This window comes from Copadichromis virginalis, linkage group LG9, assembly GCF_057382275.1.
Source record: "Copadichromis virginalis isolate Kocher_CV1m ecotype Utaka linkage group LG9, C_Virginalis_male_GT1.1, whole genome shotgun sequence".
In the NCBI taxonomy this organism is placed as follows: domain Eukaryota; kingdom Metazoa; phylum Chordata; class Actinopteri; order Cichliformes; family Cichlidae; genus Copadichromis; species Copadichromis virginalis.
Genome location: NC_140626.1, coordinates 35,637,106 through 35,663,409, shown reverse-complemented (window position 1 = coordinate 35,663,409; position 26,304 = coordinate 35,637,106). Strand labels below are relative to the sequence as shown.

General features: G+C 45.6%; 1 protein-coding gene across 3 annotated transcripts in view; it reads left to right on the top strand.

Moving 5' to 3' along the window:
* The window catches only part of LOC146702427 (receptor-type tyrosine-protein phosphatase mu-like), a 217,332-nt gene extending 191,836 nt beyond the window's left edge, over positions 1–25,496 (top strand). For all 3 annotated transcript variants that reach the window (XM_085469039.1, XM_085469038.1, XM_085469040.1), the window contains 9 exons: positions 8,009–8,163; positions 8,295–8,430; positions 8,901–9,050; positions 9,757–9,930; positions 10,738–10,869; positions 11,019–11,144; positions 13,270–13,433; positions 21,378–21,513; positions 22,152–25,496. In XM_085469039.1, the coding sequence (XP_085325165.1) occupies positions 8,009–8,163; positions 8,295–8,430; positions 8,901–9,050; positions 9,757–9,930; positions 10,738–10,869; positions 11,019–11,144; positions 13,270–13,433; positions 21,378–21,513; positions 22,152–22,205 (1,227 nt within the window). In that variant the 3' untranslated portion in view covers positions 22,206–25,496. The remainder of the gene's footprint in view (positions 1–8,008; positions 8,164–8,294; positions 8,431–8,900; positions 9,051–9,756; positions 9,931–10,737; positions 10,870–11,018; positions 11,145–13,269; positions 13,434–21,377; positions 21,514–22,151) is intronic.
* The last annotated feature ends 808 nt before the right edge of the window (positions 25,497–26,304 follow it).

Sequence of the window (26,304 nt, the reverse complement as noted above, 5' to 3'; positions counted from 1 at the left end):
TACAGTTCAGTTCAGCTCCATCAGTGCAGCTGTTCTCCAGCTGTTACAATAAAGTTGAACATGCACATGAACAAAGGATCTACACGAGGTGTAGGCCGCCGTGACCTCAGCTCGCTGACACTGACACAGCACAGAGTTGTCTTCAGTTGTTTCCTTTCAGAGGAACTCTGACCCCACCTTACCTCAGGGACGTGGGTGGAGGAGTGAGGTAAATTTGTTGATTCCAGGTCAGAGGTCAGTCGTGTTTTTATATTGGAGAATTTTGTGGATAATGTTGATGTAATCTACAAGAGAGCGAATCTTATCAGGACGTGAGTGTAAGCATGTTGGACAGAGTGTCAGAGTCTGGTATGGTAACCTGACAGGAACAAACTGAACGGGAATATTACACCTGCTGGAAAAATCCACAACAAACGTCATCACGTGATCTGCGTCATCGCACCGTCTAAAGGGAAGCTCGTTCTAAACTACAGTCGTCAGGACGACGTTAGACCTGCGTCCACCTAGCAACAACCCGTGTCAGGGACCATAGCATCACCAGTGTGCTGAGCAATCAGAATCAGAATCGTGTTTATTGGCCATGTATATGTGCAGACACATACAAGGAATTTGGTTCCGGTAGATGGTGACTCACAAGCACAGCAATGTAAATCACACACACACACACACACACACACACACGTGTCTATATATACATTACACATGCGTACACATACATACACAAAGCTGTGTAAACCAACTATAAATAACCAATCCAAACTTATATACATAAACTACAGGATGACAGAAATGAAATGGGGTTGAGTGAATACTACACAATGTACATAAGGTGCAGTTGCAGTCTGGCAGTGGGAGCAGTGTGACAGGTCAACTGTTTAGGAGGGAGATGGCGAGGGGAAAGAAACTGTTCCTGTGTCGGGTGGTCCTGGTCTGCAGGCTTCTGTACCGTCTGCCAGAGGGCAGCAGATCAAAAAGTCTGTGTCCAGGGTGTGAGGGGTCTGTGATGAGTTTCCCTGCCTGGTTCCTGGTTCTTCAGATGTGCAGGTCCTGGATGGAGGGCAGGGGGGCATGATGATCTTCTCTGCTGCCCGTACAGTCCGCTGCAGTCTGCTCCTGTCCTGTTTAGTGGCTGCACCATACCAGACTGTGATGGAGGAGCACAGGGCAGACTCAATGACCGCAGTGTAGAACTGGATCAGCAGCTCCTGTGGAAGACTGTACTTCCCCAGTTGTCTCAGGAAGTACATCCTCTGCTGGGTCTTTTTGAGGATGGAGTTGATGTTGGTCTCCCACTTCAGGTCCTGGGAGATGGTGGTACCCAGGAACTTGAAGATCTCCACAGTCGACACCGGGCTGTCTGATATGGTGAGGGGGAGCAGAGTTGAGGGATGTCTCCTGAAGTCCACTGTCATCTCTACAGTTTTAAGAGTGTTCAGCTCCAGATTGTGCTGACTGCACCAGAGTACCAGCCGCTCAACTTCCTGCCGGTATGCAGACTCATCACCATCCTGAATGAGGCCAATGACAGTGGTGTCATCTGCAAACTTTAGGAGTTTGACAGCCAAGTTCTTGGAGGTGCAGTCGTTAGTGTAGAGGGAGAAGATGGCGCCGGTGAGGTTGGCTGCCGTCACGACTGCTCCGACCACTTTTTCTTTGTCTTTGTTTTTTAAGTTAGTTTTCAGCGTTTCTAAATCGGCAAAATCATCACCATTGGGTACATTAGGTATGACAGTGACACTCTTGTTTCTATTGGTATACAATGTACTCACAATTCGAAGTTTTTAACTCCGGATCCGAGCTGGCCAAGTGAGATCTTGAGGGAGAACAAAGGGAAGCGGCGGCGGCCTAGAGAGATGCGAGCCGGCGTCAGGAACAGGCTGAGAGCTCGTGCACACCGCACACCTCTGCCTAGCATCCTGCTCGCCAGCGTCCAGTCACTGGAGAACAAGCTTGACGACCTCAGGGCCAGGGTAAAGTTCCAGAGAGACATTCGGGACTGCAATCTCCTCTGCTTCACCGAGACATGGCTGAACCCAGCGGTGCCGGACCACGCCATCCAGCCGGCCGAGTTCTTCTCGGTTCACCGCATGGACAGGACACGGGACTCGGGGAAGTCAAGGGGAGGCGGCGTGTGTTTAATGGTGAACAACAACTGGTGCAACAGTGCGAACGTTGTTCCTCTCACACGCTCCTGCACACCAAATCTGGAACTACTGTCCATCATGTGTCGTCCTTTTTATCTACCTCGGGAATTTACATCGGTCATTGTAAGTGCCGTTTATATTCCACCACAAGCGGACACGGTCACCGCCTTATGCGAGCTGCATGAGGCACTCACACAGCACCAGACACAACACCGGGACGCTGCGCTTATTGTGACGGGGGACTTTAATAGCGCCAACCTCAAACGCGCAGCGCCGAACTTTTATCAACACATCACCTGCCCCACCAGAGGTGAAAGGACACTGGACCACTGCTACACTACGGTCAAGGACGGCTACAAGGCACAATCCCGCCCTCCGTTTGGCAAATCTGATCACGCCGCCATCTTCCTCATGCCAAAATACAAACAAAGGCTGAAACAGGAAGTTCCGGTTCAGAGGAAGGTCGCGCGCTGGACGGATCAATCGGTGGCCGCGTTACAGGACGCACTCGATGACGCAGACTGGGGCATGTTCAGAAACAGCTCCGACGATGACGTCAACGTGTTTACGGAAGCGGTTGTGGGATTCATCGGGAAACTAGCGGATGATACCGTGGAGACAAAGACTATCACAACGTTTCCCAACCAGAAGCCGTGGGTGGATAAAACCATCCGCGACGCTCTGAGATCCCGCACCGCTGCCTACAACACGGGACTCACAACAGGAGACATGGACCCGTACAAAGCCGCGTCATATAACGTGCGGAGGGCGGTGAAAGAGGCGAAGCAGCGCTACGGGAGGAAACTAGAGTCACAACTCCAACAGAGTGACTCTAGGAGCCTGTGGCGGGGACTAAGGACAATAACGGACTATAAAGCACCAACAACCGGTATGACGAACGCGGCCGTGACTCTGGCAGACGAGCTGAACACTTTCTATGCTCGCTTCGAGGCTGCAGCTAAGGACTCCAACAATGCTAGTGTTAGCGGCGCTAACGGCTGCAGACAGGAAGATACTGCCAGCACCGGAAACGTGCTCGTCATCTCCGAGCATGAAGTAAGGAGAGCCTTCAAGAGAGTGAACACCAGGAAAGCAGCAGGACCAGACGGCATCCCAGGTCGCATCCTAAGAGACTGCGCATACCAGCTAGCTCCTGTGTTCACTGAGATATTCAACATCTCTTTATCTCAGTCGGTGATCCCCACATGCTTCAAAGAGTCCATCATTGTTCCTGTCCCGAAGAAACCCCACCCTGCTTCTCTCAATGACTATCGCCCTGTAGCCCTCACCTCAGTAGTGATGAAGTGCTTTGAACGCCTGGTCAGAGACTTCATCATTTCTTCACTACCAGACACACTGGACCCACTACAGTTCGCTTACCGTCCAAATCGTTCCACAGACGATGCCATCTCTCATCTCCTCCACACATCACTCACTCACTTGGACACTAGAAGGGGGAATTATGTTAAAATGCTCTTCATAGACTACAGCTCTGCATTTAACACCATAATTCCCTCCACACTCACCACCAAGCTGGAGCATCTGGGACTCAGCTCATCTATGTGTCAGTGGATCTCCAACTTCCTAACTGGCAGACCACAGGCAGTAAGGATGGGTGGACATGTCTCAGCCTCCACCACTCTTAGGACTGGAGCCCCCCAGGGGTGTGTTCTGAGCCCCCTGCTGTACTCTTTGTACACATATGACTGTGTGGCCACTACCAGCTCCACCACCATCATCAAGTTTGCTGACGACACCGTCGTGGTGGGCCTGATCTCTGATAACAACGAGACGGCCTACCTGAAGGAGATTAGGAATCTGGAGAACTGGTGCCAGAGGAACAACCTCCTTCTAAACGTCAGTAAGACAAAGGAGCTGATAGTGGACTTCAGCACTAAGCAGGAGAGGAACTACCAGACCCCCGTCATCAACGAGTGCCCAGTGGAGAGAGTGGACAGCTTCAAATACCTCGGAGTTCACATCACGCAGGACCTGTCATGGTCCTGTCACATCAACACCGTGGTGAAAAAGGCCCGTCAGCGTCTCTACCACCTCAGACGCTTGAGAGACTTCCAACTGCCCTCCAAGGTGCTCAGGAACTTTTACTCGTGCACCATAGAGAGCATCCTGACGGGAAACATCTTAACCTGGTTCGGGAACAGCACCATGCAGGACAGACGAGCTCTACAGAGGGTTGTGCGGTCAGCTGAGCGCACCATCCGCTCCGAGCTCCCTGACCTGCACTCAATCTACAGCAGGCGGTGCCGGACCAAGGCCAGGAAGATGGTGAAGGACCTCAGCCATCCCAACAACAGACTGTTCTCTCTGCTGAGGTCAGGAAAGCGATTCCGCTCCCTGAAGACCAACACAGAGAGACTGAGGAGGAGCTTCTTCCTGCAGGCGATACGGTCTCTCAATCACACCACCACACAGTACTGACCCACACATATGGTTCTTACACACACACTGGACTTTCTGGACATTGTTTCACTTCATTACTTAAATCACTTTAAGCATATTTGCACTGCACAAGACATAATGTGGATTGCACAACACTGGTCACTATATTCTTTATTTCCAGTTAATACTTGTACAGCTGCTGTTATTGTGTATATATTTATTTATATTTCTTCATACATTCTTATACAGTTCTATATTGTGTATTTTGTTGTACAGTTATTTCATTTTTAACCTTAATTTATATTTTATTCCTTCCTAGTTAAATTTACCCTTTTTAATTTTTCATATTTATTTCCTATCTTATTCATAGCCTTTTCCTTTTTTGTTTTCTTTAGGTCACGAGCAGTTGTCCAAGCATTTCACTACATATCGTACTGTGTATGACTGTGTACGTGACAAATAAAATTTGAATTTGAATTTGAACAGTAGTGGTGAGAGAACACATCCTTGAGGGGCACCAATACTGAGGGACCGAGAGGTGATCTCCCCAGCCTCACTTGTTGCTTTCTATCTGTCAGGAAGCTGGTGATCCACTGACAGGTAGCTGGTGACACGCTGAGCTGGGAGAGTTTGGAGGAGAGAAGTTCAGGCACGATGGTGTTAAAAGCCAAACTAAAGTCCACAAACAGGACCCTGACATAAGTTCCCGGGCGGTCAAGGTGTTGCAGGATTTAATGCAGCCCCATGTTCACTGCATCATCCACCAAACTGTTTGCCCGGTAGGCAAACTGCAGAGGGTCCAGCAGGTGGCCTGTAATGTCTTTCAGATGGGCTAACACCAGTCGTTCGAAGGATTTCATGACCACAGACGTCAAGGCGACAGGTCTGTAGTCATTCAGTCCTGTGATGATGGGTTTCTTGGGAACAGGGATGATGGTGGAGCGTTTGAAGCAGGAGGGAACTTCACACAGCTCCAGGGATCTGTTGAAGATGCGAGTAAAGATGGGAGCCAGCTGTTCAGCACAGGTTTTGAGGCAGGAGGGTGAGACGCCGTCTGGTCCAGGGGCTTTCCTGGGCTTCTGTTTCTGGAATAGTCGGCTCACATCCTGAGTGTGTATTCTGAGTTTCAGGGAGGAGGAAAGGGGGTGAGAGGTGTGGTGGAGGTCGTTGAGTCTGAATTGGAGAGGGTGGTGGTGGTCGTTGAATCTGGATTGGGGAGGGTGGTGGTGGTCGTTGGGTCTGAATTGGAGAGGGTGGTGGTGGTCGTTGAATCTGGATTGGGGAGGGTGGTGGTGGTCATTGGGTCTGGATTGGGGAGGGTGGTGGTGGTCGTTGAATCTAGATTGGAGAGGGTGGTGGTGGTCATTGGGTCTGGATTGGGGAGGGTGGTGGTGGTCGTTGAATCTAGATTGGGGAGGGTGGTGGTGGTGGTCGTTGGGTCTGGATTGGGGAGGGTGGTGGTGGTCGTTGAATCTAGATTGGGGAGGGTGGTGGTGGTGGTCGTTGGGTCTGGATTGGGGAGGGTGGGGGTGAAGGGGGGAGAGGTGGAAGGTGTGTTGGGGGTCAATGTCTGAAGCAATGTCCCTGGGGAGGGGAGGGTGGGGCGTGGGAGTCTGTCCGTCTCAAACTTTCAGTAGAAAGTGTTTAACTCGTTGGCCAGGTCTTTGTTTGCTTCAACAGTGGGTGGGGGGCGTCTGTAGCTGGTGATTTCCTGCAGGCCCCTCCACACTGACGCAGGGTCGTTGGCTGAGAGCCGTTCTTCCAGCTTCTGGGAGTAGATCCTTTTAGCTGCTTTGATCTCCTTGGTCAGTGTGTTCCTGGCTTGCTTGTACAGGGCCCTGTCACCACTTCTGTAGGCGTCCTCCTTGGCCTTACGAAGATGTTGAAGTTTAGGAGTGAACCATGGTTTATTGTTGTTGTATGTGCAAAAGGTCTTTGTTGGCACACACACATCTTCACAGAAACTGATGTTTGATGTCACAGTGTCCGTCAGCTCATCCAGGTTCTCAGATGCAGCTTCAAAAACAGTCCAATCAGTGGAGTCGAAACAGTCCTGCAGTTCCTGCTTTGCTGCGTTAGTCCACTTCATCACAGTTTTGACTACAGGCTTCGCACGTTTGAGTTTTTGCCTATAAACTGGAATAAGATGGACCATGCAGTGATCAGAATGTCCCAAAGCTGCCCGGGGCACAGAGCGATAGGCATCTTTTAGAGTGGTGTAGCAGTGATCCAGTATGATGTTGTCCCTGGTGGGGCAGTCTATATGCTGTCTGTATTTAGGGAGTTCGTGGTTTAGGTTTGCTCTGTTAAAATCCCCAAGAATAATTGTAAAGGAATCCAGGAATGTCCTCTCCAGGGTAGTAATCTGGTCAGCCAGCTCGCACAGTGCGTTGTTCGCGTTGGCCTGTGGAGGGATGTAAACGCCAACCACCATGAAGGAAGAAAACTCCCGCGGTGAATAAAAAGGTTTACAGTTGATGAAAAAACTTTCCAAGTGTGGGCTGCAGTGTTTCTGTAACACTGTGACATCAGTACACCAACCTTCGTTGATGCAGAAGCAGACTCCACCACCCTTTGTTTTCCCTGACAGCTCCATTTCGCAGTCCGCCCAGTGAAGCCCGGCAGATTTAAGACAGCGTCTGGGATATGCTCACTGAGCCAGGTTTCAGTGAAGCAGAGGGCAGCAGAGCGTGCAAAGTCCTTGTTAGTCCAGTTTAAGAGAAGTAATTCATTGACTTTGTTTGGAAGGGAGCGGAGATTTGGGAGGTGAATGGAGGAGAGTCCCGTGCGGAATCCTCGCCGACATAGTTTCACCAGCGCACCAGCGTGAGTCCCCCGTCTACGTCTCCTCCAGGAGCCACAGAGAGCTGCTGCGCCTCCAACTAAAATCTCCAAAAAACTTTCCGGGTTTGTGAAAAATGAGAACTATTGTGAGATGACTGCCTGATGTTTAGCAGTTGATCTCTGGGGAAAGTGATGTGGTTCGAGTGATCAAAAGTGCAGAAAATAAACAAAAACAAAAAAAGTGCGAGAGAGCGCAGTACCGAGGCTGCCATCTGCAGCGCCATCTTGAAAGTGCACAGGTGTGTGAGTAATCAGAAGCTGTGTTTCTATGGATGCTTCATGCATGTGTCAGTGGGGGCCCAGTTTATCAGTGTTTATTATGAATGTATTTGGGACTGACGTGGTCAGTGAAGGTATTCTGATGTCACCGCCAGCAACTGAAGGACTTAAAGCTAAAATATCTTTATGTTACACCTGTGCACACAGAGGTGTAACACACACACAGACATGTACACACACACCTGTGCACACACAGACCTGTGCACACAGAGGTGTAACACACACAGACATGTACACACACCTGTGCACACACACACCTGTGCACACAGAGGTGTAACACACACACAGACATGTACACACACCTGTGCACTGACCTGACCTCCGCTCTCTGTCTGTGTCAGAGGGGTGTGGCAGAGATCAGGGAGATCCGTCAGTTTCATTTCACCGGTTGGCCTGATCACGGCGTCCCGCTTCATGCCACCGGGCTGCTCGGCTTCATCCGCCGCGTCAAGGCCAAAACCCCACCCACCGCCGGTCCCACTGTGGTCCACTGCAGGTACAACTTTTACTGTCATTACTAGTAACAAAGAAACTTCATCACTGCTGACGTGACTGTGTGTGTGTGTGTGTGTGTGTGTGTGTGTGTGTGTGTGTGTGTGTGTGTGTGTGTGTGTGTGTGTGTGTCAGTGCGGGGGCGGGACGTACAGGATGCTTCATCGTGATCGACATCATGCTGGACATGGCGGAGAGAGAGGGCGTGGTTGACATCTACAATTGTGTCCGCGAGCTGAGAGCACGAAGGGTTAACATGGTCCAGACTGAGGTACACACACACTCACTCACTCACTCACAAACACACACACACACACACACACACACACACACACACACACACACACACACATTCACACAGTGAAATACCTTCTACCTGTGTGCAGGTGTTCTGACCTGCAGGTAAACACTGTTTTACGTGATCACTAATAACTTAATGTTTCAAACTGCACGTGCTCAGTTACTCAGCTTCATTCATGATCAAAGTTTCATCGATCATTCCTCATTGTCTCCGACTCGTCCTCACATCTTCATCGCTGACTGACAGGAAATGACAGAAATGAACGCCGCGATGACCTTCTCTAACTTTGAATGTCACTCGCCTGTTCTCCAGCCGCCGTGCGCTGACATTAATCTTTTATGAAGTGACATTTCAGCAGCCGACGTCCCGTCAGTCAGAGCTGGGGAGGAGGAGGAGGAGCTTATTTAAACAGTGTCTGACCACCTTCCTCTGTCTACCAGGAGCAGTACGTCTTCATCCACGATGCCATCTTGGAGGCGTGTCTGTGCGGTGACACAGCGATTCCAGCCAGTCAGCTGCGGTCGGTTTATTATGAGATGAACCGATTGGATCCTCAGACCAACTCGAGTCAGATCAAAGAGGAGTTCAGGGTAACGTGACGACCATGTTAATATTCTTCACGCTTCGTTTAGAGCACGAACCTGCCAGCGTCCATGAAATAATCAAACCACATCACAGCTCTGAGTGATGACATCATTGCACCGCAGTTTCAAAATAAAAGTCAGAAATTCATATTATACAGTCTAAATATTGAGCCCGGTTCTGTCTGAGGTTTCTTCCTGTTAAAAGGAGTTTTTCCTTCCCACTGTCGCCAAAGTGCTGCTCACAGGGGGTCATATGATTGTTCTCTCTGTGTCGCTGTAGCGTCTTTACTTTAAATGGATACGTTATTGATCCCACATCGGACGCTTTTGTGTTACAGCAGCATGACAGCGAGTAAAAATACACAACAATAAACGACACGGTTAAAATAAAAGTGCCACAGACACCCAGTAACAAACTGGTAACAAACTGGTGACACAACACACTTACGCTGTATGAATAAAACTTAAAAATCAAACAAAAACAAACAACGAGATTAAAACTTGAAGACATTTTAAAAAATGAAGACAAAAATTAAATCACTAATTAAATGATTACAAATAACAAAATTAATGTTAACAAAAATTAAACAAAATCAATGAAAATAATAATGTTCCGAAGTCTGAGAAAGTAAAAATATGACATGAGATCAACTCATTAGGTTAGAAAGAAGGTGTCAGGTGTGTGTCCTGTTACATGTGTGTGCGCGCTCAGACGCTGAACATGGTGACGCCGACTCTGCGAGTGGAGGACTGCAGCATCGCTCTGCTGCCCAGAAACCATGAGAAGAACCGCTGCATGGACGTGCTGCCTCCAGACCGCTGCCTGCCCTTCCTCATCACCATCGACGGGGAGAGCTCCAACTACATCAACGCTGCGCTCATGGATGTACGTGACACACACACACACAGTGGGTTTGATGAATGTGACTGCAGATTCGCAGCTTTGATTCGAAGCTTTTGTTCCACAATAAGTGAAGCAGATTAAAGATGGGGAGCTGATCCGATATCTTTTCACTGGATCTCTCAGTTTGGCCCAAAGAGATGTGAGTGCAGGTGAAGGAGAACATTAGGCTGAAAAGTAAACCAATCAGAAACTCTGAGAGCGACCAGCCCAGCCGTCAGATTCTTTGTTTAGCAAACAGCACAGAGGACTGAAGCGGAGAACACTCAGTCGCTCTGCCATCGTGCTGTCCTGCTGCAGCGGCTTTCTCGCTGAGCGCAGATCATTCATGAATTCTGTGTGAAGTCCTTCAGGTGAGCTTGTTGCCCTGTTGTGGAGATGTGTTGGATTCTGTGTTATACTTGGAGCCTGTCATTTGGTGGCGATAGTGAGTGGAGGACTTCTCTTCTAAGCTAACATTAGCAAGTGCTGCTCGGTGTCGATGCAGCAGAGGCTTTAACACCGAGTGTTAGGGCACTCGGCGCACAAGCGTCACTGCCTCCGAGTCAGTTACACCCACATCAGACCTGCCTGAGGCAGCCAGACAGCTGTCGCTATAGAAACTCCAGGAAAGTGTTTAAAATATCAAAGTTAACGCTAAGGTTCAAAGAAGGAAGCACGCGTTCAGAAATCTGCTGAAAACACTGACGTCGGAAATCCTGAGCACGGCTGTGTACAACAGTGACATCCACCCTGCTGTGTCTGCTTGTGTGACATCACTTCCTGCTGTCTGACTGACCTCGTGTCATGCAGAGCTACAAGCAGCCGTCGGCGTTCATCGTTACCCAGCATCCTTTGCCCAACACGGTGAAGGACTTCTGGCGCCTGGTCCTCGACTACCACTGCACATCCATTGTCATGCTGAATGATGTCGACCCCGCACAGGTGAAGCTCCACCCACACACACACTCAAAGATTTTCAGATATATTAGAACAGGTGGGTGATGATGACATCATAGCACAGGTGCTTTGGTAAGGGCGGTGTAAAACTCATGAGCTGATCAATAACTTCCCTTTGTGTATGTGTGTGTTAGCTGTGCCCTCAGTACTGGCCAGAGAACGGTCTCCATCGCCTCGGCTCGCTGCAGGTGGAGTTCGTGTCCGCTGACCTGGAGGAGGACGTGATCAGCCGAATCTTCAGGATCTACAACACAGCCAGGGTGCGCTTTTAGATTACTGTTACTTACCCGTAAATATGCTGCGTTACTAAACCGTGATTTTGTTTGTGAGAGTGTCTCATGACAATGACGTGAGCGCGTGCGACGTCCGTGTTAGCAACAGACGTGTGCAGATCAACAATGGATAATATGGAGTGTTGGAGGGAGTATGACCATGCAGCATTTAAAGCTTGGAAGTAATCACATTACTTTAAGTCTGATTCTGTAAAAAGTGACAGAAACATTAGCGCCTGCTGTAAACTCTGCGTGGGAAGAAAACTTCTTTCTACAGCGAAAAATTAAACTTCAAATCTGATCAAGCACCGAGCACGCTGCCACGTTTTTTAAAAATCCCGTCCACACGTAACCACAAAAACGCGCTAGGAAGATGCCAAAGCAACAGGTGGCGATATATTCCTAACCGTGTAGAAATGTTGGCCAATCAGAAGTCTAGAAGCCTCGGTGGGAAAGAGTGAACAAAGATGGCGCATAGAAGCAGAACCGAGTCCTGTGTGTGGAAGGACAGTAACTGTGTGTGTAGGCGCACACCTTTGACGCTGCGTTTTCTCCGTTTTCCTCGTCCACATGTAAACGCAAAAACTGGGTTTTCAAAAATCTCCACCCTGGCAGGAGTTTTTAAAAATCTCAGTTTTCAGTGACTGAAAACGCAGTTTACGTGTGGACGAAAGGTGCAAACGCATAGAAAAATTTGCATTTTCAAAAATACCCGGGTGGATGTAGCCTTAGTTTGTTTCCTGTAAAAACCTGGCTGCCCTTCACTCTGTAAGTATCAGTAGGTTGGAATGTCAAATAAAATACACTGAAATTTGATTTATTAAATTGATTTAATGTAAGTAACAAACTTGAGCCAAACTCAAGTCCAGCCAGGTTTACACCCAGGCTGCTCTTGTGCTTACATTTGGTCTCAGCCCACAGTCAGGGCTTTGTCACGCTCGCCTTGATCTTCACCAGGAGCGACATATGCGTTGGGTTGTTGACATGCTGGAAGACAAAGTGATGACTCCGACCTAGTTTAGCCTGACTGCTTCAGGTCTTCATTCACATATCCTTCTTTCTTCATGGATCCACCCACCTCGATGAAATTCCCAGGTCCAGACGCAGTGAAGCATGCCCACAGCATAATACTGCCACCACCGTGCTTCACTGTGGGGCCGCTGCCCTTTGGGTCGTAGCCTCCGTCTTCTTTCTCAGTCCGTCCCTGTGCAGGGTTCTATTGGCCGTCTTCTTTGAGACTAGGATTCCTGACTCGGCTGAGTCATCCATTAGTGTCTCTGCCGTGCTGGAGCCCTGAGAGAACCACCATCGTGGCCGTGGTCCTGTCAGGGCGATGGCTGTTCTCTCACTCTCCCCTGCCGTGGTGGCTGTTCGCCATCGTTAGAACCACCTCGCCTCTACGTGACGTCTCTGTGGATGTGTAATTACCTTTGTCTTCAGATCCTGACGGAGTAAAACTGCATCACCCTACACGGAGGGTCTGTTTGGTTTTGCCCTCACATATTCAGGGCGCGTTTGATTTCTGTGTAATAAAGCTGAGCTGCGCCTGTGTTTGATCCAAGCCTCCGCTCTCTCTCTCCTGCTGCACCAGATTTAGCTCAGGATGTGTTTGATTTAAGCCTCCTCACCTCCCCATCGGGCTGAGTTTGAGTGCGGCTGTGATTCAGGGCCTCGTTTCCTCCATGCGTCTCAACAAATATCGGCTGTGTTTGATCCGCGCTCCCGTCTCCACCCGCCTCGCTGTGGCAGCTTGATTTTGGTGTTTGAGTTAAAGCTCTCTCCTGCTGTCTGCTCACAGGAACCTGTCTTTGCTTTCTTTCCTGTCTCAATAAGCTTCCTAATATCTTTCCTTTCCTCTCATTTCCTTCCATCTACATTATATATCTTCCTTTCCTCTCTCCTGTTCTTTCCTTTCTTCTTTACTCCTAAAATGTATTTCTTTTGACTTCCTTTCCCCTTCTCCCTTCACAGTTTCCTTACTTCCTTTCTCCTTAGTGTTTAGTTTAGAGGTACACTTGGTTCATGTTTCTGTTCTTCTGGGGAAGTGTTTGATTATACATTGGTTGTTTGGGGCGAGCTTGTTTTGACTGCCTGGTTCTCCCTGTGTCTCCAGCCGCAGGACGGGTACCGCATGGTGCAGCAGTTCCAGTTCCTGGGCTGGCCGATGTACCGCGACACGCCCGTCTCCAAGCGCTCCTTCCTCAAGCTCGTGCACCAGGTGGACAAATGGCAGGAGGAGTACGACGGCGGCGAGGGACGCACCGTCGTCCACTGCCTGTAAGAGTACACACAACACTGCACGCAGCACTGCAGAAAGTACTACACTGTGTACTACACACAGTACTGCAGACAGTACTACACAAACTACTACAAAAGTACACTGTCTTATAATACACACAGTACTACACACAATACTACATAAAGTACACTGTCTTTTAATAAACACAGTACTAAAGACATTACCCTTTAAGAGTACCACACAGTATTACATGCAGTACTACACATAACACTACAGAAAGAAAACTGTGTTTTCATTACTTTACTGCAAGAGTATCACTGTTTCTTACACAGGAAATACACACAGTACTGCAGAGAGTACTGCAGTATCAGTAGTTATAAAGTTTGTGTTTGTGTGGTGTTTTGTCTCCATCTAGTGGTCACAACATAAACTGCTTTCATTCTCATCTATGTAACCCCTGACTCCACTCTCCTCTCCTCTCCTTCCTGCACTGCATGCTGGGAGTGTGAGTGAATGGGTGTGTGAAGGTGTTTGGTGAGTGTGTGGAGCTGCTGAGTGAGTTTGGGACGTTTGGACTGTTTTTTCCAGAAAACTTTATGGGTGGTTAAAAGGTAAGGCAAGTTTATTTCATTGTGTTGTGTGAAGTGAAGAGTTTTAGTTAATTCGCCAGTTTTACCTTGAGCAATGGCGTCCCTCCCTAGTGAGGGTTTGCCTCCCCTGTCTATTAGACAGGGGAGGCCCCCCCAACAGTACACCGTGGAGCAGGCTCTGCTAGCTTTTGGTGAACAGGTGGGCCATGAGAACACAACTTGCGGCTCTCGGATGAACAAGGCTGTGGTTACCTTTCTCCGTGAGGAGCGGTTGGTTCACCTGTTAGTTGAAAGGGGGATCATTTTGGATGATTTGTTGTGGCTGTTTCACCACTGTTTGCGGTGACCCGCGTAGATGGCGTTTATCCCCAATGAGCTACTTGAAAAGGAACTGACCTGCTTTGGAAAGTTTGCTAGCGGGTTCAGTGTTGTTCGTCTTGGCTGCAAAGATGCCAGACTGCAGCACATTCAGTCACTATGAAGGCAGGCCTTCATGTACTTGAACGATCCTTCACAGACACTGGAAGTGTCGTTTAAAGTGAGATACGAAAACGGCTTGTATACTGTTTATGCAAGCGCAGTTAGCATGAAGTGCATGTTGGCCATAAACGCTCATCCTGCCCTCATAAAGAGCACGAAGTGCGCAATGACACAGGTAAACAGCAGGGCCATGCTAGTGAAGCAAGTGAGCCTGCCGTAGATGTCGGTACGAGAGAACAGCCCGCTAGTAGCGGTGTGGACGAACAGCCAGCTACGAGCTGCTAGCGGCGCTGGGTGACAGAATGGAGATCGCAGCCAGTGCTCCACAGGCCGGATGGAAGTGATGACAGACAGGACAGGAAAACTGTGGAGGAAAATCAGGACAGAGGCAACGACAAGTGAGGTAGGAAATGAAAATGTAATTTCAGGTTCTTTGAGCGCGGAAAATGAGGAAGAAGACTTGTTTGAAGATGATTCCCTGTCACGATGCTCTGACATTGTTTCACAAGATGAACATCAGCAGTCGTATTCCTTAGAAGATATAAATCGCTTTTTGGATAAGACATTTAGCAGGCAGTCTGTGGAAGTCAGAGTTTTTTCCAGATGTCGATCAATTTATAAACTCTGTTCTAAAGATAAGGAGAGTTGTTGGCTATGAACAGTTGAGCAAACAGAAAAGATGCCGCCTGAAAAAGATCCTGACTGTGTTGAGGAGGGAAAAACAAGGAAAAACTCATTTAAAACCACAGTAAAATGTTCGGAGTATTAAGGGTGTCTTTTTTTTTTTTTTTTTGGAAGGGTCTCACTGTCTTTTCCCTCTTTCTCTTCTTCCTCTTCTCTCTGTCTTTATGGCAGGCTTGAGAGTGGGTACGCTTAACAGTAATGGGGGAAGAGTCAGAGAAAGGCGAGCAGTTTTGGTGGAACAGCAGGAACAAAAACATTGATGTGGTTTTTTTAGTAGTACTGTAGATAATGAGACAGAATGGGGAATGAGTTGGAGTGGGCAGGTATTTTTAAGTTATGGCACTAACCTCAGTGCAGGTGTAGCAATTTTATTTTCTAGGCACCTTCAGCTGTCACATGTCTCCGTATGTGAGGTAGAGCAGGGAAGGGCACAGGTAGTACAAGCAACCATCAAGGGAACACCTTTTGCTTTATGAATGTATGCGCCCACAACTCAGCTGCAGGTCGTGTGAGGTTATTTCGTAAAATTAATTATAAATTATCACAAATACATAGTGGTTCAATAGTGGTGGTGGGAGGGGACTGGAATTGCACAACCCACCCTTCAGTTGACAGAAACACAGGAGAGCCTCACCCACCTTCGGGCTCACTTTTATCTTTCTGACTGATGTGTGGAGAAGGCTCCATCCCACAACTAGAGAATACACATATGTGAACGTTTCTGAGGGCAATGTGAAGGCAGTGTTACAAGATAAATATATATTGTTAGTGCCTATTTTCTGATTATATTGTTTTATGTATTTTAATAATAAAGGCTTGTAAAGCAAAGCCAGTTTTGACTCATAAACCAAGTGCTCAGCCAAACTGAAAAACAGGAAGTTTAGTGCAGAGCTGCAGAGGCATATTAATAAAATACAGGAAACCAGACAGAAAAAGTGGAACTAGTAACACAGAAGGGGTTGTTTGTATCGAGGCTGTGTGTGACGTGTAAAGGACCAAAATAACACCTATATGAGACACATTTTTGGCTTCTAATGTTAGAGATTCTGCAACTGGCTTTGGGCTGTGCGGGGCTCTCTCTTCCAGAAGATGATTGAATAAAGAATTATAAATGTTTTGACCACTCTGAGTCGGGTTTTCTCTCTTCTACCATGGGGATCAAAGAATCGGGTTTAATAGCTATCAATCAGACGTATAATAATAGACTAGTTAAGGCAGAAATTTCACCTGTTGGTTTTTCTGATCATCATTTAGTGACTGTAGATATTTCCTTATTGATGCACTCTAACATTTGTTCACCAACATGCTTTAACATGCAGCTGATTCATGACAAAGAGTTCTGTCGAGCTTTTTCTGACTTCTGGTGTCACTGGAAACAAAGGAAAAATTACTTTTGAAATTTGGCTGAATGGTAGGAGGTGGGGAAAACGCAGATTAAGCTTTTTTGTCAACAATACACGTCACATCCAACGGCCACTGTTAAAGACTGCTTTGAGGACTTAGAACGAGAGCTCAAGATGCTAGAGGATAAGATCATAAGTGGGACAGATAATGCAAATAGTACCTGGGACGGTAGGAGGAAGGCTTTAGGCAAGTTTCTCCACAAAAGAGCAAAAGGTGCTCTTATAAGAACTCGGATTTCTACTGTTGAATAGATGCCCCAACCAGATTTTTCTTCAAGCTGGAGAAAAGGGTTTGCGAGTCACACCACGTGATGCACTTAAGGCTTCCAAATGGGAAGGTGACATCTGACCCAGTAGAAATGAGGAAGCTTGCCATTGACTTTTATGCCAGCCTCTTTAGTTCTGACACGTGTGACCCTGAATGTGTGACGAGGATGCTGGAGGGGCTGCCACGGCTGTATGAGGCTGAATCGGCTGTGTTGGAGTCTGCTATCTCTTTTGAGGAGATGTCTTCAGCGGTTCAACAACTCAACGGTGGTCGGTCATCAGGAGTTGATGGGCTTCCTGCGGAATTTTACCAGGAATTCTGGTCGCTGCTAGGAGAGGACATTCATGAGGTTTTCACATTCTGTGTGACCACTGGGATCTTGCCAACAAGTTGCACGAGGGCAGTTTTGACTTTACTGCCAAAGAAAGGGGACCTGGGCTCGCTCAAACATTGGAGGCCTGTCTCTTTGCTTTGTACGGACTACAAGATTCTTGCAAAATGTCTTTCTAACAGGTTGAAGACCTGTATCGACATGATTGTTGATGTGGATCAAGCATACTGTGTCCCTGAAAGAACTATTATGGACAACTTGTTTTTAATTAGGACATTATTGATCTGGCTCAGAGACTTGGATGTGGGGTTTTTTATCTCTGGATCAAGAAAAAGCTTCTGATAGAGTTGATCACCGCTATTTGTTTAAAACTTTGGAAGCTTTTGGGTTTGGGAACATTTTCATTTCTTGGATCAAATTGTTGTACTCAAACACTGCTGTCATGTTAAAGGTGGGGGGAGGGTTAAGTCGGCCTGTTCCAGCTCAGAGGGGCATAGGGCAGGGATGCCCTCTTTCTGGTATGTTGTATACGCTGGCCATTGAACCCCTTTTACACCATCTTAGACAGGGACTCTCAGGTTTTACCTTTGACGAAGCAAGAAGCACAGTAAAATTGTCCGCTTATGCTGATGATGTTACGGTTTTTATAACCATATTAAAACACTCAGACTGACACTGGACTTATATGAGCAGGCATCCGCAAAGGTTAACTGGTCAAAGTGTGAAGGTTTCATGTTGGGAGGGTGGGTTGATAAAGAGGAGCCGGTGTTACCGGCAGAGTTACAGTGGAACAGGGAGGGACTGAAGTGTTTGGGAGTGTTTTTGGGAACTGATGCTTTTCAGGGGAAGAACTGGGAGGGTGTTGTTGAAAACATTACTGCCCGGTTGTCTCGATGGACTTGGGTCTGGCCACCATTGTCCTACAGGGGGAGGACTTTGGTTGTTAACAACTTGGCTGCTTCTGTACTCTGGAACCGTGCCACTGTTTTTGAACCTCCGGCCTCTCTTATCAAGGAGATACAAAAAAGACTGGTAAATTTCTTCTGGGGAGGGCTTCACTGGACCAGGTCTGCTGTGCTGTCTCTATCTGTGTCAGAGGGGGGTCAGAGTTTGATTGACCTTCACAGCCGTATCACAGCGTTTCGTCTTCAGACAGCACAACAGTATCTTTATCAAAAACAACAACCACCCTGGTTCAACACTGTATCTATGCTGCTTCACAGAATAAAGGACCTTGCATATGACAAGCACCTGTTTCTCATAGACCTGACTGGCATGGACCTTTTGCAGACCTCTGCTTTTTACCAGTCTGTTTTGACTGCTTGGAAGACTGAGAACAGTCTCTCTGTACTTTAAAAACAATTTGATGGTGATGTTGGTGAGGAGCCTCTTTTTTACAATCCCTTGATACCAAGTAGAAAGCTCAGCACTGCTAGTGTATAAATGCTGGTCTAACCAAGCTGGCAGGCCTGAGGACAGCAGGGCAGTGATGGATCTAAGAACAGGGAACCACTGTCTTTTCTGTCTAACTGAGGAAACACTGCAGCACCTGTGGCTTGGCTGTCCAAGGCTATCTGGCCTTTTTTCATCGCTGCAGCAGTGGCTTTGTGGCCTTGGAAGAGTCTCTTTATCCTGGGTCCGAGGTACTCTGCAGTGGAGCGTAGGAAGGTTTGCTTGATTAATTTTTTAATAGGTCATGCTAAGATGAGTATATGGCATTCAAGGAGGAACAAAATGAAGGGAACAGGATCTGTTCATTTAGAGATTATGTTTAAAGGGTTAGTAGGTGCACGTTTGAAAGTAGAATTTGTTTATAAGATGTTGTCCAACATTGAAGAGTTTGTCTCTATTTGGGGAATTAACCCTTTAAAGTCGGTCTGAGCGGGCACGCTCCATTTTGCGTAACTATTTTTAAATCCCGGTAGAACTGCAACCACGTAAGGTAGCGCAATAATTTTTCTTGCATATAAAACCGGAGGAGTTGTACTTACATCTTATGCCATCAGCTTGTCCTCGGTCACAGTTTCCTTCCACATATAGCTTTGCAAAAACTGCATAAAAAGCACTTGCAGCAACAAAAACATAATATTCCAGAAACACGCTTTGCCGATCCGATCAGCTGTTTGTAACACTTCCTATGCTGGAATAGACGTCAGCGCGAACTATTGCATGTCCGCCATTACCTGCCCAAAACCGAAAGTGACGTCATATTCGTGGAAATGTAGTTTTTTACCAACTTGGCCTTGTAAGACTGTACTGGTGTTTTTAAAAGTTATGTTTGACTTTATGACTCTCTGTGTCGTTTATGGGATGCTTAGGACTCATATTGCACTGCTGGAAATAGTTTATTTTGGTGCATATGCTGTTTTTTTGCAAATTTGCTTTATAATATTTATTTTCGTTTTTTCTGCAGTATATAAAAATTGGTGCATTTCAAAAATAAAACTATGAAGACACTCAAAATAAATTTCCTGTGGTGGGAAACTATTTTGTGCAACTTTTTTGTATTTACAGTTTTGAGGGATAAGCCTCTTAAACTTCTCTAACTAGAAATATATGTTAAAAAAACAAAAACGATTTTCAATTTTTTTCTGGTTTATTGCACATTTTTGCAATTTATGTAATTTCTATGCACTTAATGCAGACATATTATTAAAATTTGGGCTATAATGGTTGTATTGATGTAAAGCAACTTGAAATGCTCCCAAAAATGGGACTACAGCATGTAAACATATAATATAAGCTCTGGCGGACTTGGTTCTATGGTAGGTCTTAAAGGGTTAATGCAGTTTTGTGTAAAATAACTGATGATAATTTAGTTCTGAATTTTTGAAAAAAGCCAAATGGAGTGTCTTCTGTTTCTGTCTTCATTTTTGTGTTTATTGTATTTGGGTGGGGTTGATGGTGGTCATTTATTGGACTGATGATTATCGGTTGGAAAAATCGCCCAACCTTAATGGTTAGTTGGTTAGTTACAAGGTAAGACAGGTTTATTTCATTGTGTTGTGTAGAGTGAGTAGGTTTAGCTAATTGGCCAGTTTGACTTTGAGCCTCCCCAGTGAGGGTTCGCCTCCTGTGAACAGTGAACAGACAGAGGCAAGGACAGGTGAGGCTGAAGATCGAACTGCAGGTTCTTTGAACTTGTTTGAAGATGATTCCTCATCACAGTTTTCTGATATTGTTTCACAAGATGAGCATCAGCAATCCTACTCCTTACAAGACATAAACTCATTTTAAGATGGAAAATTTGGCGGACAGTCTATGGATTATTTTCCATATCTTGATGAGTTTATAAAATCAGTTCTAAAGATAAGGAGAGTGGTCAGCTATGAACAGTTGAGCACACTAAAGCGATTCTAAGTTGAGGATGAAGAAATTAGGGAAAACTCATTTAAAGGCACAGTAAAATGTTTGGAGCACAAAAGGTGGTGTTTTGGAAGGTTTCGCTGTTTTCACAGTGTTGCTGTAGATTAAGAAGTAGGCACCAAAAATGATGGATTTTCCTAAAGGATGAAGGAGGGACCTTCCGGAGTCGATGTAGTATTTCTGCAGCAGGTTCTCCCAGACGTAGCTAGAAATCCTTGTACAGACCTCACTTGGAGAAACACACCGTGGATCTTCGGTGGTGGGTGGTCCATGGGGCCATGGCCACAACCAGACATGTTGCACATATGGACCGAGTGTAGAGGGTAACTGTGCTTTTTGTCAAGCTGAGCACACCCTGCAACATTTGTGGGTTGGGTGTCCCAGGCTTGTTCTTCTCTTGCCATTACTGCAACAGTGGTTGGCTGGATATGGACAGGTGCTGGAGAATACAATGTTCATTTATGGTCCCAAAAACAGCAGCACAATGGAATCAGATTTATCTTTGCAGCTTTCTTACGGGTTGGGCAAAAAGGGGAATCTGGCTAACCTGCAGAAACAAAATGTAAAGGTCTACAAATTTAGAACTTATGTTCAAAGGTCTGGTGTCTGCATGTATTATGATAGAATTTACTTCTTATATAATGGTGACAGGTGTGGATCATTTTATTTCTGTTTGGTTGGAAACAAATGTCTTGTGTACAGTGTACAATGATTTGCTTGTTCTTGGTTTATGACAATTGTAAATGTTTTTGTTTTTGAGGGGTGTTCTTGTGAATATATGCAGTAATATTTTTATGTGCTACTTTATGTAACTGTTGACAGAGAACTCAAAGGTCTTCTTTCTCCTGTCTCCTCCTCAGGAATGGCGGAGGTCGCAGTGGTGTGTTCTGCAGTATCAGTATCGTGTGTGAGATGTTGCGTCAGCAGCGCTGCGTCGACGTTTTTCACGCTGTAAAAACTTTGAGGAACAACAAGCCAAACATGGTCGACCTGCTGGTAACCACCAACCTTCATCACAGACACTGGCTCGCTTTAACTTCAATCATTATTATTTCTATTCTCCATTTCTTCTGTGGTTTAGCAAATTATTTTGTATTTGTATTTTATGACTAAAATGAAAAAAGGTTAATTTTACAGTAAATCAAAGAGGAACTTAACACTGAATCCATAACTGTATTTTTTAAGACTAAAATATAAAAACATTTTCTCAGTAATAATGATATATTATTATTATTATTATTCATAATTTTCTGTTATGTTTTATAATAATTATTGTATTCTATAAACATACACTACCGGTCAAAGGTTTTAGGACACGCCAATTTTTCCATTTTTTTATTGAAAGTTATGCAGTTTAATGTCTCACTGCAGTCTGACATGAAAGCATAGTACAAATACTGTATGCACCTAGTTGATCAGGGGTTCATCCTGCAGCAACATAATGACCCAAAACATTAGTCCAAGCTGTACCAGAACTACCTCAGGAAAACAGACCGTGATGGTGAACTTGAACACATGGAGTGTCCAGTGACCCGTAGTGGATACTGAGTTGTTTTTACATCATACTGTGTAATAAAAAGTGTTTCTTTTTTAAAAATGTGAATGAATGACATCTGATGTCTGTGTTTCCATAGGAACAGTATAAGTTCTGTTATGAAGTCGCTCTGGAGTACCTGAACTCTGCTTAGAGCCTCCTTCAACACAGAGGAGGAGGAGCAGAGAGACTACTGACTGAAGAGGAGGAGGAGGATGAAGGCATGTTTACACTGCCTGGTTTGAACTGTTGGATTCTGTGAGCGACGCTCAGCGTTCACCTCGTGTCACTTTGTGGTTTTTTTTACCCTTTTGTTGTTTCAATGAAACTGAAACGATAAAAACACCATCAGAGCGGGTCGCCTCACCTGTCAGCCATCCCCACCACCAGCACAGGAAGTCCTTACAGCCAGGATTCAAAACAGGATGTCCTTGCAGTCATGTTTTGTACAGGAATCTTTAACCGTGTCCGATTGCTGGTTGAAATCAGCTGACCTGTCAGGAAGAAGCTGCTGTCGGCGGAGAATCATTAACTCTCGCATAAACCCTCTTACCTCTGAGATTGAAGGGACCCTAAAATCTGATTGACTTTCATTTGTGAATTCATGTCATGTCAAGAAGTGTGAACTTAATCATCCCTCTGGAAACAAGACTGGGAGGTGGCTGGATCACGCTGACCAAGGTAGCTAAGATGGTTTGACCCTGCAGAGGCCCAAGCCCAGGAGGCCAGAGGAAGTCACTCGGCCTGAATCTGAGTGCCATAGTCTGGCCAGTTATGATAAAACTTATTTAACCAAACAAACTTCACCAATTTGAATCTGCCAACTCTTCCCCCAAAGAGGCCCAAAATCAAACCAAATCTGGCAGACATCACAGAGCCAGAGTTGTCAGAACACGTGTCTGCCTTCACGCAGCCGAGAGTCTGCCGACATTCAGCTGAGTCTGCCAAAATTAGCAGAGTCTGCGGACACGCTTATTTATAAAGATGATGTGAGTCCTGGCAGCTGTCTGGTATGAAATGATCACAGCAAGTAATTAGTGATTAGTTCACCATTGGTCAAGTTGTGTACATCAGCAGTCCCCAACCTTTTTTGTGCCACGGACCGGTTCATGTCCGACAATATTTTCACGGACCGGTCTTTAAGGTGTTGCGGATAAATACAACAAAATAAAAACAGTACCGCTACCAAAAAAAAGAAGATTTATTCATAACACTCAGGAAAAGACCTAGGGAAACAGAGTTAACGATAAAAACGGTTTAAAAAACGATAAAAACCATAAAGTTCACACCCGAGCCTCAACTCTCACAGCCTGTTACCAAACGACCGGTCCGTGGCCCGGGGGTTGGGGACCGCTGGTGTACATGACATCAGAGCTCAGGCTTGTTATTGTGTTTAATTAAGCACAGTCATGATTAGAAGCTGAATGATGCCAACATTTGTTAATATATTTTTCTTTATTTATGTGTAGGGATGGGTATCGAAACCCGGTTCTGTTTCACTTCCTTGGAATTGTTTGCCATTTTGCAAACGATTCCCTTATTGATTCCAGTCTCCCCAAATGACGTCACCACGTTGCGGAGCGTCATTTACCTGGCAGGAAACACGGCGGCTCAAACGCTCAAAAGTTTGGTTACACTTTTCAAGAACGGATGACAACAGGGCAACTTGCAATACTTGCAAAGCAGATATTTCATTTAAGGGAGGAAACACTACGAATATGCAAAAGCATTTGCTCACAAACACGCGATGACCTTAAATGAATGTCGTGTTTTTAATTCCACTCGACTCGTGAATCTCAACCCAGCAGCAGCGGTAACGTTTGCACGTCCTCTCCCGTTAATGCAGCAGGTAAATAATCAACTAACAGTGCATATTATGTTAGCGCGATCTGCCTTATTACAAACCTGCCATTACTGTGCATTTAGTGACCATGATGAGACAGAGTCTGGCTCAGATGCTGGCAGTTCTCGCTGCAGTCTGCCGGTAGCGTCTCCTTTCAGGCCAGGATAGACGAATGTCACCGAGCAGTGACTCAGTTTGTGGTCAAAGGCTTGCACCCATTTGCCACAGCAGATGATTTTCAGTAAGTGAATGTGTTTAATTGTAGGCAGGGACATTACTGGATATTCTTGTGTAATTGCTACAGAATAATTTATGTTATGCTTTGTTATTGCTACAGAAGAATATTTATTTTATTATTTTACATTTACAATTTTTTTTCCTGGGCACCCTGTGACACCCCATTGAAGAGCCGTAGGCTGGATCTCTTAAGATCTCATTGTTGGGTTTGTAAGGCCATGTTACTCCTAAATTTCTGTCTTGTTCAAAGAGAAGATATAAAACAAAGTTCTGAGCTGATCGACCTTAGTGTTCTCCTTTTTTAAAAAGAATCGATAAAGAATCGAATCGTTAAACAGAATCGAAAATGGAATCGGAATCGTGAAAATCTTATCAATACCCATCCCTATTTATGTGTATCATTTATTTATGTGTAAAAATGCCAACATGATTTTCACAGGTTTTAAATCAAAACACTTTCCTCTGATGAGTCTGACGTGAATCCATAATCTCTACAGAGCAGCATGTGGATGTGTTAGAAGAGCTTGGTTTAATCAGTTATAGAAATATGTGAGGAGGACACAGAGACGGCAGAGAGATACCAGGATATAGTGATCCCTGATACATCATGTCATCATGGACCATCAGTACGATCCAGTTTGAGAAGCTGGAACCAATAAACCAAATTAAGTTGATGAACTGGATCCTCAAATTAACCTCAACTCAAGGCCAATTGCTGTCCATTGTTCCAGAGCTCACTCACAGAGTTCATTGCTGAGAATGAAAAGATGATTTTTTTCATGTTTTCCACCTGAGGACTTGTGTATGATTCTGGTTGGTCTAACCTTCTTGGGTTTTTTTCCACTTAGATGTTTAAAGATGTTTAAAGACACATTGAGAGTCATCATCCGTTTTCTTCTCTGACGTTTAATCTCTGCTGCTTCAGATTTAAAAGTAACTGAACTGGAAGCATCGAAGCACATTGTCCTTCGTCTGGTCCTTGACTCCCATCACTTTGTGGTTTTCAGTGTTTCTTTGTTGTGTCGTCACGCAGCAGGTGGGCGAGGCCAGCTGCTGGGTTGTTTCAGACTGTTAATAATGTACATAGAGCAGCGGGAGGCAGGAAGAAGAATATTTATTCCTTCATTTGTTCTTGGTGTCCATGCCATCCTCGTTCTCCTGAAGCACACAGAGAGAGACAATCATGGTGGACAATTTCAGCGTTTCGCCAACAGAATCACAGGTCGCGGTCTCAGCCCGGTCCTGTGGGTGTGGCTTCGCCTGAACCCTGTCGATGAATGGCTCTGGTGCTGAGGAGAACTTAATGAAAGCTTTTATTTATGTTGCTGATTCCAGAATATAACAAATAAAAACCTGTATACACTCTCCAGCCTGTGTCTGTCACCTCACTGAGCCAGCCAATCATACTTTGTGTTGGACGACGTACGTAAAGCACTTATAAATGTTTCAGTTGTTTCATTTTTCTTAAGAACAGTTCCCTGATTAAGGCAAGGCAAGGCAAGTTTATTTGTATAGCACAATTCAACAACAAGGTGATTCAAAGTGCTTTACAGAGACCTTAGAAACAAGAACAAATAAAAAGCATGATTTAAAATAGATTAAAACAAGCAAATAAACTAACTAATTAACAAACAAACAAACAAAACAGTATATAAAACAGTATGAACTAACAGTATAAAACAGAAATTGTAAAAAAACAAAAACAAATCAACAACGAAACTAACCAATAACCTAAGCTGGGTGAACTAAGATTAAAACATGAAAAACTCAGAGCACGGATACATAGAAAAACTTTGAAACACGACATGAACACACAGACTAAACGCACACAAGAGGTGATCAGGGGAAGTGGAGACACATGCAGAAACCGCAGATTAGAATGAACATAACAACGTCACAGAGTAAAATTAGAAGAGTAAAATCAAACACACTGAACACAGAAACACAAGACTTTCGAAATGAAACAGGAAACGTGGAGAGACAGATATGACAACACAAGCTTGACAATATGGAACACAAAGACCTCAAACACATGACAGACTGGAGACCCTAAATAAGAATAACACAAGAACTTATAATCACAAACATTACATAAGAAACTCAAAAATACAGAATACAATCAAAACGCTGGCTCAGAGACCCCTGACAGGTATTCTGGATAGGTTTTGTGACC